A 17,252-nucleotide genomic window follows, 5' to 3' on the forward strand; every position below is an offset into this window, starting at 1 on the left:
GTCTCTGCAGCCTGGGCCGGAGGATAAACTATCAGGGCTGTGGGGCAGTGGATCATTCCTCTTATTATTTTCTTCTTTTGCAGATAGGGGTCGTGGAAAGTTCAGTTCCTTTTAACCCTCGCAGCTCTGTTTATTTTCCAGCTGGTAGCACAAACGCAGCGTTTCCCATTACATCACAAAGGGCCTCGGACAGATCCCTCCGAAAAACGTGTTGCAACTGTTTATTTTTTTCCATATTTAAACATTTCTGACAGCCAGACCTGGCTGAGCCAAGCGATGGAGCTTTGTGAATGAACCCAGCTCCTGGTGTCTGTGACCAGAAGGTTTTGAAGGACCTCTTCTCCTCTGCAGGACGTGGGCTAGGGCTGGCTCGGGGACGTGGGCGACTCTGCGTTACATGTGTGCTGATTACGTGCCGGGCTTTGATTAATGGCTCCTCATTCTGCCTGGCTCCCAGGACGCTCTTGAAAACAAGATGTTTCATTTCAGTGTGCTTTCCTGGTACATTGATTCCCGTAAATAACCCAGTGCAGACTCTGTCCACCTGGAGCAGTTCAAAGAGCAGGGGGCCTCCCTCCAGCCCTGGGCTGCTTCGGCCCACACCGGTCACTGCTGCACCCCTGGGGATGCTGGATTCCCTGTGCTGTTCTCCAGAGGTGTGGGCTGGAGAAGCAGCCTACCAGAAGCACATCAGCCCCAGTTTCCCCTATTTCCTATTTAAATCCCAGTTTACATCCTGAAAAAAACCCCAATCTGAGTGTTTGTAGAAACAGGAGGGAGAAATGCAGTGTGAGGTCAGCTGTAGTATCCCCATGCTTGCTGCTTGTTTCCCTGCTTTCTCCCCACTGGCTCTCTCTGGGGTGCTGGGCCCTCCCTGGGTTATGCTCAGCCGTGGGGATGTGTGATGGGAATGTGTGGAAAGTGGTCCAGGGCTCCCATGTTTGCATCCTGGACATCACTGCCACTCTGGGAACGTGAGACGTGGCAGAGGCAGCTTTGCAGGTCACTCCTGAGAGTGGAAACCCATGGCCAGAAGCAAAACACGGCTTTAACCCCCCATGGCTGGGGTTTAATTGTGGAAATCTCTGAGCTGCAGAGCGTGGCTGCAGCGGGTGGTCACAGCAGATAAGAGCTGTGTGAAGGAGAGGATGCTCCAGGCTGGGCACTGGAGCCCTCCGAGAGCCCGACAGCCATGCAGGTGTTCGCTCTGTCCTTCCAGCAGGCTTTAAAAACGAGTAACAAGCATCCCTTGTCCCATCTGGAGGGATCCTGCTGGGTTCCTGGGCTGGGCAGAGCATCGGGCAGGACATCCCAGGAGCTGTCCCCACGCAGGGGGACAGTGCTGGGGTCAGTGCTGGCGGGTGAGGGGCACGGTCCCTGCCGGGTCGGGTCGGGGTCGGTGCCAGCACAGCTGTGCCGGGGGCAGGGCAGCAGCAGTGCCGGCCTCGCCTCGCCTCACCTCTCTGGTATTCGCTGCAGCATTGCAGGCAACTCCCAACGCATTCCAGCCCTGAATTGCTCACGTCTCTCCTCGTTCTCCCAGGGTCTCAGTAGATGTGTGGGCGACGCTGGCTGACTTCTGTAACATACTGACCACAGTGAATCAGTCGGAGGTGCCCTTGTACAAGGACCCAGATGACGACCTTGCCCTGCTCAGCCTGGAAGAGGATCGGCTGCTCTCGGGCTTTGTTCCCCTGCTGGTCGCCCCCCAGGAGCCCTGCTACGTGGAGAGGACCTCGGACAAGGTCAGCACTAGGCCAAACATCCCCCCTCGAATCCTCCAGACTTTTATTCTTGGGAAGTTTTCTGTGCAAACGGAACACGATTAAGTCATTGAGAAGGGTGTTAAGGGAAAATATCGACCTTTCAGCCGCTGACATCCAGCTCTGTGTCATGAAAACCCCTCTCGACTTCCTCTGGTGTGTGTGTGCTCGCTGGCATGTTGTATATACGATCATTTCCTCACTTGTTTAAATAGTGCAGCTTGTGTTGGCAGAGCTCTCGGTGCACTCCAAATGGTTTGCATCATGCTTAAAGCACCCTCCCCCTCCCCCCGGCCACAAAACTCTGCCTTAGGAAGGCAGCCAGGACTTTTTTCCTTCTCTAAAGAGGAGAGTGATAAATAGGTGACTAGAGAGAAGCAGACACCATGTGTTAACGTACAAAAGGCTTTTAGGAATATGAAGCATTCCCCACTGCCCGCTCTCTATTTTCCTTTCTTTGCTCTAGGAGCCCATTCTAGGCTGAACTTTCCTTTGGCTGTTTGTTTTTAGAATAATGAAATCAGTTCCCTTGTTGATGTGGGGTTTTGGGTCTGCTCTCTGCCACCACCTGGCCAGGAGGGATCTGGGGGCTTCACTTGGAGAGTGTGTGTGAACCTGGTGGGGGATGGAGGAGGCACAATGGCATTTGTTTTGCACACCCTTGGGGGCACGGCAGGATGAGAGTGGCTCTCAACAGTTTCCTGCTCGGAGGCAGAACTGCAGTTCCAAAAACGTGGCTCATCTGGGAAGCTGCAGTGTCCCCTCCCTGAGGGCTTGGTGCTCCAGGAGGAGAAGTGAGGATGCAGAGCAGGTTTCTGTGGAGAGCCTGCGTGTGACAATGGCAAGGTGCCTTTCCCTGTGCCACTTCTTCTTCATGACATTGTCCTGAAATGACGGTGAGAAATTCAGGACCTTTCTCACAGAGGGATCCAAAGGTGCAAATTTCTGTTTCAGTTCTCTGTCTGCCCCAACCTGTGCTCACAGCACTGCCTGCAGCACAGGAGCACAGGTTCCCAGTAAAACCAGGAGCCCTCTCAGTTTGGGGAAGCAGCTTAGTCCAGGAAGTGTCTGTGGAAACATGAATTTTCAAGGCTCTATTTGACAGAGTTAAAATAAGAAGCATGCAGTTGCCATTGCTGCCCTAAGGTTTGCCCGGTGTCTGTGGTGGCCCCACAGGATTTCTGCTGGGGACAATCCAAGTGTCCCTATACAGAAATTATTTTCCCAACAGCCACAAACCAGAGCCCCCAACAGGCAGGTGAGGTGGCTGAGCAACTCTGGTGTCCTGTAACTTGTGGAAGGGGTCAGTATTCCCTGAACTCTGCCTCCTCTAACCACACACCAGTTTATGTGGAGTGCCATCTACCTGCCCTGCCAGGCACTTGCACTCATCTTTGTGTCTCTGTCCTGCAGCTACACCTGAGCTACAGAGCTGAATTCTCCTTGTTCCAGCTCCCTTTGCTTCTGGTGCTTTGTAAAGAAACTCCACAACTCCACAGGTGGGGATTGGTGCCCTCACAGCTCAGCACCAGCCACCCAGGAATTCAGGAATATCAAGCATGGTGTTATCTCAGTCCTGCTGAAAATGCAGCACTGATCCCAGAGGGAAACAGCCAGGCCTGGCAGTGCCTGTACCCCTTTGTTTCTTTCTGACCAGTGTTTTTATTGATGGTCAGACAGGTGAAACAGCAGGTGTGCATGTTCACTCTGCACAGAGCAGAGGACACCTGAGAGGATGGAAGGGAAGACAGTGAGTTAGAAAAGAGAGCTCAAAAGCCTGATTTCCAAGAAGGACCTGGGTGAGCTTTTTTAGCCTAGAGGAAATTCGGGGAAAAGACAGAGAGGAGAACAAGGTGCCCTCCAGCTCCATGCTGAAAAGGACAGGAAGGAACAGACAGAAACTGCAGCAAAATAGATTAAGACAAAACTTCAGGAAAGGTTTCATACCTTTGGGTAGTTCAGCACTTGTGAGCAGCCTCCTTAGTGAGTCTACAGGAACTCTTCAGCCTTGGAGATTTTAAAAGCAGGCTGGGTGACTCTCTCAGGTACAGCTTGGGTTGAGGTAAACACCTTGGCATAGAAGGCAAAGTGACCTCCTTGGATGATCCTACCCCATTTTCTGTGGTTTGGAAATGCTCTAGAAAGAGACTGGAGTGGCAGCTGCGTCAGCACAGTCAGGTGACTACCCTGTTCTACAAATGTTATCCCTCTGCAGCATTAATGAAGGAATTACTGGACTCTGCAGGAGTGGGGTGATGCAGAAGGCACTGCAGAGCCAGCCAGGGCTGAGGTGCACAAACCCACATGGGAGTGACTGCAAGCAAGATACAAAAAGGCACTTTCTGGCAAAAAATCCCCCAACCCAGCTCCACTCCACCATCCTCCTTCTTGCCCTCCCTGTAACGTGCAGAGACCAGATGAGTCCAACTCCTTGGCAGTTCATCAGTTCAAGGCCAGGTTGGACAGGACTTGGAGCAACCTGCTCTAGCAGAAGCTGTCCTTGTCCATGGCAGGGAGTTGGAACTGGATGGCCTTTAGGATCCATTCCAACCCAAACCATCCTGAGCCTATGGGATGGATCTCTGGGCTGTTTGCAGTGGAAGGGTGGATATCTGTGCCATTTTGGGATCTGTATCCCTGAACCTCCAGCAGGCGATGGCAATGGAACAACTCTCTCTGGCACTGATTTTTTTCCCATACTGATTTTACATTGCTTTTTAGCAGGAGTTATTTTTTGCACCCAATTTCATCCTGTTGTGTACTCAGTCTTGGCCCAGTTTTCAGCCCAAATTCTTTGCTGGAGAGGCAATGAGAATGTACTGCTCTTTATATGGCACAATGTGAATATCTTGTGGGTTTTGGTGTGCCAGAGTGACTCTGGGTCCCTTTTCTACCACTTGCATGGCTAGGAAGAGGCAGTTGGCTTTTACTACAAGGATATCTCACCTTGCTTGCTAATGCTCCAAATTCTTCTACCCTCTAGCTTAATTAATTCATAACATTTCAGAGGAAAATAATCTGTTGAAAGGCAGAGCTGGAGGGAATTGGGCTTAAAATGATGTTGGGTTCTTTACTCTAGTAAGAGTTGTTTTGTAAGCTGTATAGGACAAACACTGTGCTTCCCACTCCTTTTTGTTCTCCACATCCCATTTAGCAGATGGAGTGCAGAATTCAGCCAGAGTTTCTCAGTAAGTTTTTGAGCATTTGGCCTGGCTCTTATTTTGAGTGAAAACGTTCTGACTCCGTTCGCTGCCATGAAGCCGCGCGTTCGAATTCCTGCTGGAGCCAGTGGGACACTTAGAGCTTCCCATCGTCTCTTGCACTGTCATTGGAGCTGTAACCAACAAAAGCTGGCTCTGGGGTGAGCAGAGCTCGGTGTTGTTTTCCTGGGTGTGTGTGTTGGGCACATCTCCACTGCAGCTTGTGTGATGGAACACCACCGACCGTACCAGTCAGCAGCAAACTATGCAGCCTGGTGCCTGAGCTGTCAGCTGTGTCTGCAGCCTCTGCAGCCCAAGGAGACACTGCCAGGACCTCCCTCACCCAGCCTTGGACCCGAGGCAAGGGCAGGGAGCAGCAGCATGGCTGAGTTAAGGTCGGGAAGGGGGAAGGTGGCAGCTGTGGAGTCATGGTGCTGGTAATGGAAACCACTTGGATCGTGTTGAGGTTAAAGAGAGTCCTGGTGATGGTGCGTGGGTGCAGCCCTGGGAACCTGGGGCACGTCCTGGATTCCTCAGCTCCTGCTGGATTCTGTTGTCTCGGGAGCATCCTGCTCTACAGTGACCCCATGGAGCTCGTGGCAAAGCTGGAAGAGGGCTGCAGATATCCTTGATGTGGAGCAGAGCAGGGAGGTTCTCCTCTCTGCAGGCATGGATTGCCCACATCCCTGCAAGCTCTTCATGGGCTCAGTGTGTGCATCCCCCAGGCCTGTGGCTGCAGCACACCCTGTGCCACATGTCCCAGCCATGGGCAGATGTGGAGGAGAAAGTGTTAATGTCCCTTCCCACAATAAACCTCTCTGCATGGGGGGTCCTGTAACCTGAGCCTGTCTCTCCTCCCCCAGCCCTGACACACGTTAATAAAAGGTTTTTAAATGCCAATAAAAAGGCAGCAGCCCCAGCTCACCAGGTCCGGGGCCCAGGGTCCTTGGGAAGGCACTTCACAAATGTGTTTTTTGCATTTTCAGGCTTTTGGCTGGTGAATAAGATTGAGGAGAAATACTCCTTCCCCTGATAACAATACAGTGAGACGCAGGATCAGCAGTGTGTGGATTAAAACCAGACGGTGCATGATTAATACATGTGCTTATAGGGCCAGTCACCGTGGTTCCCTCCTCTCAAACTGAAAGGCACTTTTTTTCCTTTCCCTCATGTGCATGCTCATGTGTGGAGTGGACTGTCTCAGATACTCACCACTCAACTGGTCTCAACCCTGTCTCACCTCACCAGGCAAATGAAAGCTCTAAAATGTGAGGCTCTGAAAATTAATTAGCAGTATTTTACTGCCAGACCTACAAGCTGGGTATTGCGTGGCTCCTCTAACTCCAGGGTGGCCACTGAGCTTCCCACACTTGGTGCTGTTCCTTGTTTCACTCACCTGTCAGTGCAGATGGCCTAAATCCCAAGCTTTATTCTCCTTAGAAATCCCAAATCCCCTTCCTCTGCACTGTCCAGCCCAGGTGGATAGTTCAAATGTCACCCTCTCTCTAGTTGCCCCAACATGCTCTAGGTTGGCAGTAGCCTTTGGATTAGCTGTTTAGGAGCTAATTATTATTTAGACTTGGGCTAAAATTAGTCCTGTCTTGTTATTCACTTCACTTATTTATGGTATTTCAGTCTTCCTAAGACTCGCAGAGATCTCTTGGCAGCATGTAGTCATGTCTGATGCTTCTTGGAAAGGGAGCCCCAGGTTTAAAAGCCCAGGAGGAGTAACTGTTGGAGTGACTGGGCTCTGTCATGCCTCTAAACACCAGGCTTTTTGTCCTTTCTGAGACCTAATGACTCCTAGAATGCCAGGGATTAAATCCACCTTGGAGTGGCCACACTACAGTAATTTTGGGAGGACTTTTTGCAAGGCATCAGAGAAAAAGGTAGCAAGACCAGGGCTCTGAGAGCACAAGCACTTTGTAAGCAGAGAGAAAACCCCAGTGAGCAAATGTAACTGTTTTCTCAGCATCCTTTCCATATTCCCATTCCATAGCCTTGGAGCATCTCCCTCCAGCTGGCAGGCAAATGCTCTCAGCCTATGAGAGCGAGAGCTTCCAGCTTGGAGTTTGGTCCAGGGAGGAAAAGGGAAACTGTGAGCAGAGATCGGAGCCCCAAGGAGGAGAGTCCAATGAGGAGTCATCCTTGAAAAACTCCTTCCATTCCTGCCTGCCTGGGTTTCCAAACAAGCCCTGAGAGATCCCTGCCACAGGCAGCCCTGCTCGGAGCGGGGACTTGGCAGGAGCTGGCAGCCCCAAGGCAGCAGAGTAAGAGATGTTTACATTTTCTGACCAGTATCTGAACTCCATCCCAGCCTCGACCTTCCCTTTCATGTGGTGCCTTTGGATTGTAAAAGGCAATTAAACTAAATTATGGGCCATGTTGGAAGATGATGTCACAGGGTGATGGAGGAGAGGCTGGATTTTTATGCCACCATGAAGGTAGCATGGGGAACATCACCTGCTTTGAACTCCTCAGCTGCCCTTGGCATCACCTTGAGCCATGAGTGCCAGGGGCTGTGTGGGCACCTTGGGAGCCTCTCTCTGCCTTTGCCAGGTGCTGTTAGCACAGTGGGAAGTGCCAGGCTCAGTCCATGTCCCCAGGTCTGGGTGGCAGAGGAGGCAAAGCTGGTGTCTGTTGTACTGTTTTAAATGCAGCATCGTAGAAATGGGCACAAGTCCTGCCCAGTGACTGCTGCAACATCTCCTAGATCTTCCAAAGAGGAATCCTGTTCAGTTATTTTTTGGCCTCAGTTTTTTCTCTTAGCTTTTTAAGCTAAGAGAGTTCTGAGGATATTCTTAAAATTAAGTTTCTGCAGCTGAAGGCAAAAGGAACCGATGGCAAACAAGGACTAGCACAGCACGAGGATGCTGAATCCAGCACTGGAGAAATCTGCAATGTGGAATAATAGTTCAGCCTCTTGAGGGGGGGGTGGGTTAAAAAGAAGGAAAAAAAAAAATCTGCAATAAATCTAGCGAGTGGAATCTGCGGGAAATGATCCCATCTGGAAAACTCCAGTGCTGGTGCTGCTGAAGGCTTAAGGAGCGATGCAGATCACAAAAAGCAAAGCCTGCAGTCTGAGGATGACAGGCTGCTTAATTGATGTCCATTGCAACTGGTACTCTGCCAGTTTATGTTGGCCACCTGCCAGCGTGCTGTAATTTTGGGGCCAGGTGTGAAGCATTTCTGTTCCATCTTGTTCCCAAGCACCTACAGAAGCCTCACACATCTCACTCGAGGCTGCAGCCCTCTAGGAAACAGCTGTACAGGTATAGGTGAAAGGAAATGTCACAGCTGGGCTGGGAGCCCTCCCCCGTGCCTTGCCCAGGGCTGTGTTTGGGGCCACCCCCTCCCCTCCGCCCCCACACCGGCTTTGGGGAGGTGGTCACTGTCACAGGCACACCTGCCTGTCTGTCAGCAAGGTGCTTTGAACATCAGGGAGCTTCTGGGAAGAATGTACAGGTCAGAAAGCCCCTCTTCAAAGAGGAGCCCACGGTGGTGTGCGTCAGTTCTGGGAATGGGGGATCCAGCCCGGGAGAGCCCCGGATGCTGCCAGGCTGGGGAAGCTGTGGCCATCTCCGCTGGTTTTTTCTCCCTCATGAAACCACAAGGAAGTTTCCAACAGCAGGTCTTGTAGAAAGCACAAACCCTTGATTCTGGAAGGCTGAGAACCCTTCAGGATCCTCAGCAAATTGTCACCAGACCCAGTTTCAGTCACTGTTAAAAACATGCATTATTTCCCAGCTAAATTTGCTCTGTCTCAGTTTCCAGTAATTGCATTTTGCTGTAGGTTGGGAAGTCGTGGGTTGCTGCTCTAACTCTGATATATAAATGTGTTCCCAAGTCCCCCCAGTTCCCATCCTGCCTGAATAGATGGAGTGAGAGGCAGGACAGTCTCGGGCATGGGTTTGGATACCCTGAGCTGCTCTCCTGGTGTGTTTGAGCTGTGACTGTCCAGGCTCCTCATGCTGCTCCTCAGGAGCAGGTGACACTGTGCTGTCCCACTCTCCTCTGTACCCATGGACACTCCCAGTGCCCTGCAGCCTTTGCTCCTTCCTGCAGGCTCAATTTGGCATTAACTGTGTTAAACAGCACAGGGTTTGTTCCTAAGTAAGTGACTGAGAAATTCCAAGTTTTTGCCTGTTACTGATCTGCCCTCTTGAAAGCTGGGGAGGGTTTGAGCTGGTGTCTAATCTGCTGGCTTTATCAGGAGAGATTTTCTTTGTCCAGGTCACTGAACCTATTGTTAAGCAGCATAAGCCCAAGCAAGCTTCCCTGCAGCCCCGCCAGCACTGCCCTCCTGTTTACACTGACATTTTAAGACCTCTGCTGACCAGATTTTAATCCAGGCCGTATCCTGTGACTGCAGTCTCTGGGGCATAGGAGCTTTTCACGTCCTCTCGCCCCAGCCGAGCGCTCGGGGCTGTGAAACGGCGCTGGAGGCAGCAGGAGTTCAAAGCCAAGCATGAGCAGGTCCTGCCCTAGCCCTGGGCAGGCAGGGTGGTGAGGAGGAGCAGATCTAACAGCAGCCCCCCCGTGCAGAGCTGGGGTCCTGCTGCTTTGCCCTGTCCCCAGGCTGAGGGCTGTGTGTGGGAACTGCAGTCGCACTTTGAGGTGAGGAACCACCTGCCAACGTGTTAAGATCCAGTTTCACATGTTCTCTTCACCCCCTGTCAGTGAGAGGCAGTGAGAGTGGCTTTGTGGTCTGGGCACAGCTTGCAGGGAAGTACAAGGTGCTGCCTTCCAGGCAGCCCCATCTCCTGCAGGGGGGAAGCAGGGAGAGAAGAACCAGCAGCTGGTGGAAATAACCTTCCCTGTCCCTGAAATGCCTCTTTCCTGGCATGGGCAGGGAAGGAGAGCTACCATGGTGCGTGGGGAGTTTTCTCAAGTGGCTTGTGATGTTTCCATGCCTTCCTCCCCAGCCTTGGATGCTCCTCTGCCTCTCCTCCAGGCTCATCTTGGACAGGGAGCTTCAACCACAGCGTGAGCTCCAAGTGAATCAGGGTGTGAGCTGTGCACGTGCCCCAGCACGTGTGGAATCCTCAGCCAGCCCTGCACAGCTTGGCTCTGCTGTCAGCTGAAGGCTCTTTTAAAGTGTTTTCTGGAAGGGAGATGGGATCATCAGCTCGAGGCAGAGCCTGGCAGGATAAATCAGCCTTGTCCCATGCCTGGGGTTGGATCTTCCCATGCAGATCAGATGATGCTCATTGTCCAACGTCCTCACTCGTGTCATGGTCAGGCCAGGTTTGTGTAAGGAGATGGGAAACTTGCTTGTTTAGTCCTTTTGTCCTAAAAGCTGCTTCCAGAGGTTCAGCACAGATTCTTGGGAAACGGGAAATGTCCTATTCAAGAAACTCGCTGACCATGTGTTCCTGGAGTTGGGAATAGTGGAGTGACCTAGGAAAGGAGAGTCACACCATGTGCAGCACCTCCTTGGAGTGCACCCTTCACTTCCCTTGGGATTTTGCAGTGGGCAATGGCCTTGTTTCTGCTGTTCCAGCACCCAAATTGCACAAAACCTGCCACCTCTTGGCAGGACATGAGGCCCAGAGAGTGCACAGCTCTGGCTGTGCAGAGTTATTGCCACAGCTTTAGTGTACTTGGAATGACATATTAGAGCTCGTGGAATTTGCTGATTAGTCTATAAGTGTATTGAAAGGCCTCATTAAAGCACCATTAATGCTGGATCCTCTCCCAATGAGCCATCTCTTATTGCTACCCAGAGAAACTCTGAGGAAATGGGAAGGCTTCTCTGGCTGGCTGAGCTGTCCCTGGGCATGAATTGTGGCCTGAGACAATCCTTGTGCTGCTCAGGTGTTAATGTGGTGCTTTGGATCACATGAGAGGTCCCAGAGACTTGGGGTTGCATCTTTGCCTCACACTTTGCCAGCTGGACGTGCTTCCACTGCTCAGACTCTTCTTTCTGGTACTAAACTCAGTCCTTGACCTGGCTCAGCTTTAGAGGGACCCTCTTTCATGGCACTGTTTTGTCTTTGCCCAGCTGAAATGCTTAAATCCCATCTGAAGGCAAGGACGGTGTGGTATCCAACAAGGCAGCTATGGGAAGGACCTCAGGAAACCTGAAAAAAGACCCAGTTAATAACTCCTCATTGTTATCCTGAATAAGAAAGATCCACGTCCTGCAGAGCTTGCCAAAGAAGTGGACGGGGTGGAATGCAGGGAGTGGTCAGCCCAAATAACAGATGGGGATCTACTCTGTCTCTATGGGAGACGGAAGGTGACCTCTGTCATTGAGCTTGGAGTCTGCTCCCCACGTTTCTGCTCCCAGCTGAAGCTTGTGTTGTTTTTGTGGATGCCAAATCCGTTTGCCAGCGCTGGGCTGGGGCTGGGTGAGGTTGGAGAGCCCAGCTCCCATGGCAGGACAGAGCTGTCACCCTCAGTGCCCTCCTGCTGTCACATCCCAAACCTGAGAGAGAAGAAGACACTACCATAACCTTATTTATTGTTGTTAGTTTTTTTTCTCAAAGTCATTGAAGTCAAAGCACTTCCCAGGCATTAATGAATGTATCTCCACAACACGTTGTGACAGAAGGAAAAGCAATTTCCTTGTTAGGGATTGGCAGCAGAGGTACACAGGGCTGAGGGACCGAGCTGGTCCCACAGGAAGCCTTGGCTTCAGGATGAGAACAAACCCCTGATACCCAGGATTTCAGGCCACTGCCTCAGCCCCAGGCCACCCGTGTCCCTTAGGAAGACAAGGGGGTACTAAGGGAAGGTTCATTGGGAAGCATTAAAATTCTTCCAAAAAACAGACCCCACATGAGCAGCTTGACTGCTGCTGGCCTGGCTGTATCTGTGGTGGGACATGAAAAATGCTGGATATTTAATCCAGCAGATAATTTAATCACATTTTCCCCCATAACATATTTGCATATATTTCCTTAAACATAAGGTAAAAGGCATAATTTATTTAAATTAAGAAAATTTGCCTTAACATTTTACATACCAGCATTTTACATAAAACATTTTCTCCACCATATGTAACAAATATTTGTCTATATGTTTATATATTATAAATAATGACAACTGTAGTTCTTATTTAGAGTTGTTTTCATTGATTTATTTTTTTTACTTTCCCCAAATTTCATTGTACTTGGAATAGGTAGATGCACATGTAAACACAAGCTCTCAGTATGAAGACAAATGTGTTTTCTGGGGAATTACTGCCTGCCTGCTCTGTGAACAGCAGAGCAGATTTACATTCTGGTTCCGTATTTATCTTAAGCATAAACGATGTGATGTTTATTATAGCAGCCATTATTAGGGAAGGAAGGAGTTTTATGTCCATGCACAGAAAAAAATGGAGTTTGCTACATCCTTCCAGAGCTGTGTCACTTCACCTGATACCTGTTCCACGTGTGATTCCCATGGAAAGGTGGCTCTGGAGCACCCCAGGGTGTGTCAGGGACGTGCCTGCTGCTGTGCATTTCTGGAGCTGGTGCAGTGACCTCCCAGCTGTCGGTGACGTGCCACATGTCTGGTGCTGAGGTCACTTCTGAAGATCATTTTTGCGCTCTTAAGTCACCCAGATACTTCTCAAACTTGCACCCATTGCCAGTTTTTATTATTAGCTCCCTCTAGTACCAGTAACTTTTTTTAGTTCTAATGAGCAGAGATTTAATCAGCAGTGATCTGAGCTTTGCAGAAGCCTCGTGGATGAAATGCTCTCATCAGTCCAGGCCATGGGAGCTGAATTTGCTCAGCACTTGCCTGTTTTCACACTCATGACTACAACTTCCATGTGGACATGGGCATCCTCACCAATTCCCCTGTGGCTTGAGTTGGTGACTGTCCTGATGTGGGGAAGGAGAGATGCTCCAGGTTTCCTCATTTGGGAAGTACGGAATACCTGCTAAACACGCCTTTATTCCTGGGAATCTCTGGAATCTCTGACCCTGTGGAGGTGGCAAAGCCCTCACCACAGCCACACTTTGCTCCACAACATCCTCCCCTTTCCAGGACAAAATCCACCACTTTGGAGAATGGTTTATTTAAATGAGTTTATTTTTATATGGGTTTTTTTGGTGCAGAATGAAGCATCTTGGCATGGTGAAGTGTGAGGACAGAAGAGAATTTGCTGGAAATTCTGAGAGACTTAGCATGCATGTGCTAATGGGATATAATTTCCACCCTGCCATGTCTCTCCTCACACAGACTGAAGGGCATGGGCTGTTCCTCCTGGTGATGAAATCCTGGAAGCCTGGTTTACCTGGCTTCAGGGCAGCCTGGTGAGGAAGAGGAAGCCTGAGAGATGCCCCATCCTGTCTTGGGCAGTGCCACCCCTTCCTGCTGGCACCTCGCTCCTCCTGGAGCTTGTTCCCTCGGGCAGGATTCCCACTTTTCAGCTCTTCCCAGATTTCACCTCGGTTTCCCCCTTTTTAATAGGAATGTTTGGCCTCTTGCACTCAGGCTCGGGGAGGAGCAGCTTGTTTCTGTAGCTGGCCTGGTGCCAGATGTCATCACTTCAGGCAGTGCCACGCTGCACATCTTCAGCAGTTTGAAATGGAGAGACAGAGAGAGACAGATAAGATCAGCAGCTTTAGGTGATGGCATTGTTTCAAATAAACCATGCATGACCCAAAGCTTCCACTTCAAATGGGGAATGAAATTGCTTCATCCTTTGACAGCTTGCTCCATGAAAGAAATTTATCTTCACTTAATTGCTTTAGATCCCGAGAGGCTGTGTACAGTAATTTCTAGGAGATAATTATATCAAATTAAAAAAAATATGTGACTATCCAACTGCTGAGCATGAATGCAGTGGCCAGAGAACAGGGAGGAAAGAGGCACCACAGCTGAGCTCTGCTCACAGAATCCCTCTCCTCATGGTCCACAGGCACTTGGAGAGCACAGAGAGTCTGCCTGCAAGGCATTACGAGCAGGGAGCTGGGGATTCTGCTCTCCCAGAGCATCTTCAGGAGCAGGGAAGCCTTTGCTTCCCTGCTGGGGCATGGCAGGGATGTGTGTCACCCCTGCCTTTTGTCCCTTGTGGACAGAACACCTCTCCAGGAGAGCTTGGCAGTGCCTCCATCCGGTTCGTTCTCCCACGTGGATGTACAGTAGAGCTGAGGAACAAGAAAGCTTGTTGATTTAAAAACATGTATATTTAGAAGCAGAGTGTAAACTTCCTGCCCAGGCTGGGATTGGATTCTTGACTATGTTTGAGTTTCCAGTTTTCATTTCCTTTGCCCTCATACTTAACATTGTGTATCTCCCAGAGTGTGCCCCAGACTAATCTCTCTCTAACCCTCCCTTGCCCTGCATTTTTCTGCCATTATTTGCACATCAGTTCCAACTCTTCCAGGAAGCAGCATATCTCCTGATTGTCACTCCATGCCACAGCTTAGCCTGGGCTCCTGCAGGTCTCCTGTGTCCCTCTGGAAGTGACCTCAGACCCCAGCCAGCAGCAGATTCGAGCTGGGGACTGCAGCAGGAACAGAACTGCTGGCAGTTGCCATCCCTCAGAGAAAGATGGGGTCTTGGCACAGGTTTGAAATCCTGAAGGGACATTCATTCCTCTTGTTAGCTCATGGGAAACAGTCACTGACCAGTCCCCAGCAGGGGTAAATCCATCCTCTAAGTCTTCTCTTTCTCTCCTTCACATCAGGCTTCACGCCCTCCCTGACTGCTCCCTGTGACAGCTCCTGCCCTGCCACTGCCTTTACAGCCCATCTCCTGGGGACAGAGAGAAAGTTGTTCCCCCCCAGGGCTGTGACAATTTTTGTGTATGATCCTGCGTGGGCTTTGAAAGGGTTGACAACAATCCTGAGCCAGAACTGAGCTCCTCCCCAGCCCTGTGAAGTGCAGGCTGGTTTTTGAAGTGCTCTGCTGCTTCAGCTGTTCCCAGGAAGTCTGCAGGGGAACCGTGTTTGTACTAACGAGGTAAAGTCCCCGTGTGTTTCTGGAGGGGATCTGCTCAATGGGCCCTTTGATGTCATCTCAGTTTTTGGACTTACATCAAGTAAATCTAAAAAAGAAAAGAAATGTTTTGGCTTAGCCCAGAACATTTGCACCTGAGCAAGATGACCTGTGGCTGTGCTGGTGTCTAAGGGAGAAATCCATGGCCACCAATAGAGCTGTGGCCTGGAGCAGGGAGATGGAGGCTTCTGCTCCCAAAAACTGCCTGGGTTGTCTCAAATGGTGGGAGAGTTGTCACATGTCAAATGTCTCCTTCCCCCTGTGCTGATCAAGGTGCTGCTGATGGTCAGTTTTATGCCCTGGGTGATGACAAAACTGGATAGTTGAAGAGCCTCTCCCATCTCCTTGTGGCTCTAGAGCCTGAGAAATGTTATGTTGGGGTGACTGCCCCTAAATATCCTCATAATTCATGTGTTGTCTGCTAGTTCAGACCTCACAGTGCTGCCATGAGGTTTATATTGAATCATGGGAGTGTTCAGTTGCAAGGGGCTCAGAACCATGTGATTTTTAAGGTCCCTTCCAACCCAAACCATTCTGAAATTCTTGGTCCTGGCTACCCAAGCTCCCTGCTCCCAGCTCCCTGGCAGGTCACACATCCTGATCTTCAACTCGAGATTTGTTACCTTTATTTTTTTTTGTATGAGATGTCCTAACAAAGCTTGGCACATCACAGTGAGTTGCAGCTTCCACTGCTCTCCCTGACAGCCTCTGCAGCTCAAATAGCCTTTATCCCTTTGTGTCTTTCTGGGAATGGCAGAAACTGGCAGAAGAGCATTTAAGAAATGGAGTATCCAAGGAGCTCATCTGGCTGGAAGCTGCTGCTCACAGCAAAGTCGGCATTTTTGTTTCAGAGGCCACGAGTGAATGAGTTAATGATGATCCCAGATGGCTTCAGACTTTGCCTCTTGCCACCCCTTCCTGTTCCCCCAGGATCTCAGATGGTGGCGGGAGATGAAGTAAAATTCTAGAGTTTATTGTAAAGTTCATCCCTCTCCCTAAATCATGCTGGAACTTGTGTGTGCTGTGTTGGCAGCTTCAAGGGGATGCTACCTGGTAATTAATTAGTTGTCAAGAGACAGCCCAGAGCTTCCAAGTCTTTATATTCTTGCTAATAGAAATTGCTCTGATTACATTTTCCCCCTTGGCTGGAGGGATGAGGAGCAGGAGTGATGGTCCATGGGCAGCTGGAGCACGCCTGCCTGGCCTTTGTTGGGACTCCTGTGAGCGTGCTAGCACATGCTGCCATGAGCACAAACCCTGAGGGAGCCCTTCCTGAGCCAAGGCTTTGCCAGCCTGTTCTGCTCACGTTTCTCATCACACACTTCCCCTGCCTTTGCAGGTGAGCCCTGCCATGATTTCCCTCCAGCTGCTCCTCGGGGTCTTCCCTTGTAATCCCTGGTCCCTTCCCCTGCCCAGACAGAGGTGCTTTGCACGTGCTTTTAGAGCCCCTTTTCTGGGCTAAGCTTAGAGAAGCATTTAGTGTCTACAAAAATTCCTGGTATTTTCCCTCAGCCTCATTTCTGTTTCCTTTTCATTTTTATTTCTATGTTTCTGCAGTTAGTTGTCAGCAGATTTAGATTTTTACCTGCAGTATGTGGTCAGGGATTGAGAGGTGCCTGGATTCTGGGCTCAATCAGGCAAGGCACTGGTCCTTAGCTGGGCTACCTTCCCCAATGGTTTGTTAAAGAATAATTTCCTTTTTTTTTTTGTACATTAGTTTATGTTTTTCCCATCATTTTTGCAGAGATTCTCTGCTAACATCTGACAATTCCTCCTCTCCTCCTCTCTGGCCAGCATCTGTGTGTCCCCCAGCAGCCTGACACCTTGAGCAGTCTCAAAATTAGAATATTAGGAGCAGAACTCATCCATCTTCCATCCTTATGCTTCTCTGGTCAGCACCACCACCTTGGGGGCAGCAGTGCATGACACACCAGCTCTTTGGGAGGTGTCACTCCTCCCTCTGCAGCAGGTCATTTTCTGTTTCAGTGATGTGCCTAAAACCAAACCTTCCCGTGGCTCCAGGGAGCAGCTGGGCAGGAGCTGTTGGGCTCAGCACTGGGGAGAGAAGCAGAATAAATCTGCACTCGTGGCAAGTGCAGAGCCCAGCCCAGGGGTGCTGGTGCTCCCTGCTGCCCTGGGGAGCAGCTCTGCCCTGGCTGATCCCAGGAAGGCTCCTGGCTGGGGATGGCTCTGCCGGATGCTCTCACGCCTGCCGGGGCTGTGCCTGCCCTTCCCACCCCCAGGGAGCCACCAGGGCTCCAGCCCACCTGACACAGCTGCTTGTGCAGACATATGGTCCCTTCTCTTTGTGTTTGGTTTGGTGTGGGAGGGCTCCACGCTGAACTCC

At 50.6% G+C, this 17,252-nt stretch overlaps 1 protein-coding gene across 1 annotated transcript in view; it reads left to right on the plus strand.

The window, feature by feature from the left end:
* Nucleotides 1-17,252, plus strand: part of SMG6 (SMG6 nonsense mediated mRNA decay factor) — a 104,131-nt gene that overhangs the window by 57,760 nt on the left and 29,119 nt on the right. The window contains exon 13 of the mRNA XM_056506453.1: nt 1,544-1,745. Coding sequence (XP_056362428.1) covers nt 1,544-1,745 — 202 coding nt within the window. The remainder of the gene's footprint in view (nt 1-1,543; nt 1,746-17,252) is intronic.

This window comes from Oenanthe melanoleuca, chromosome 19 (genome assembly GCF_029582105.1).
Source record: "Oenanthe melanoleuca isolate GR-GAL-2019-014 chromosome 19, OMel1.0, whole genome shotgun sequence".
In the NCBI taxonomy this organism is placed as follows: Eukaryota; Metazoa; Chordata; class Aves; order Passeriformes; family Muscicapidae; genus Oenanthe; species Oenanthe melanoleuca.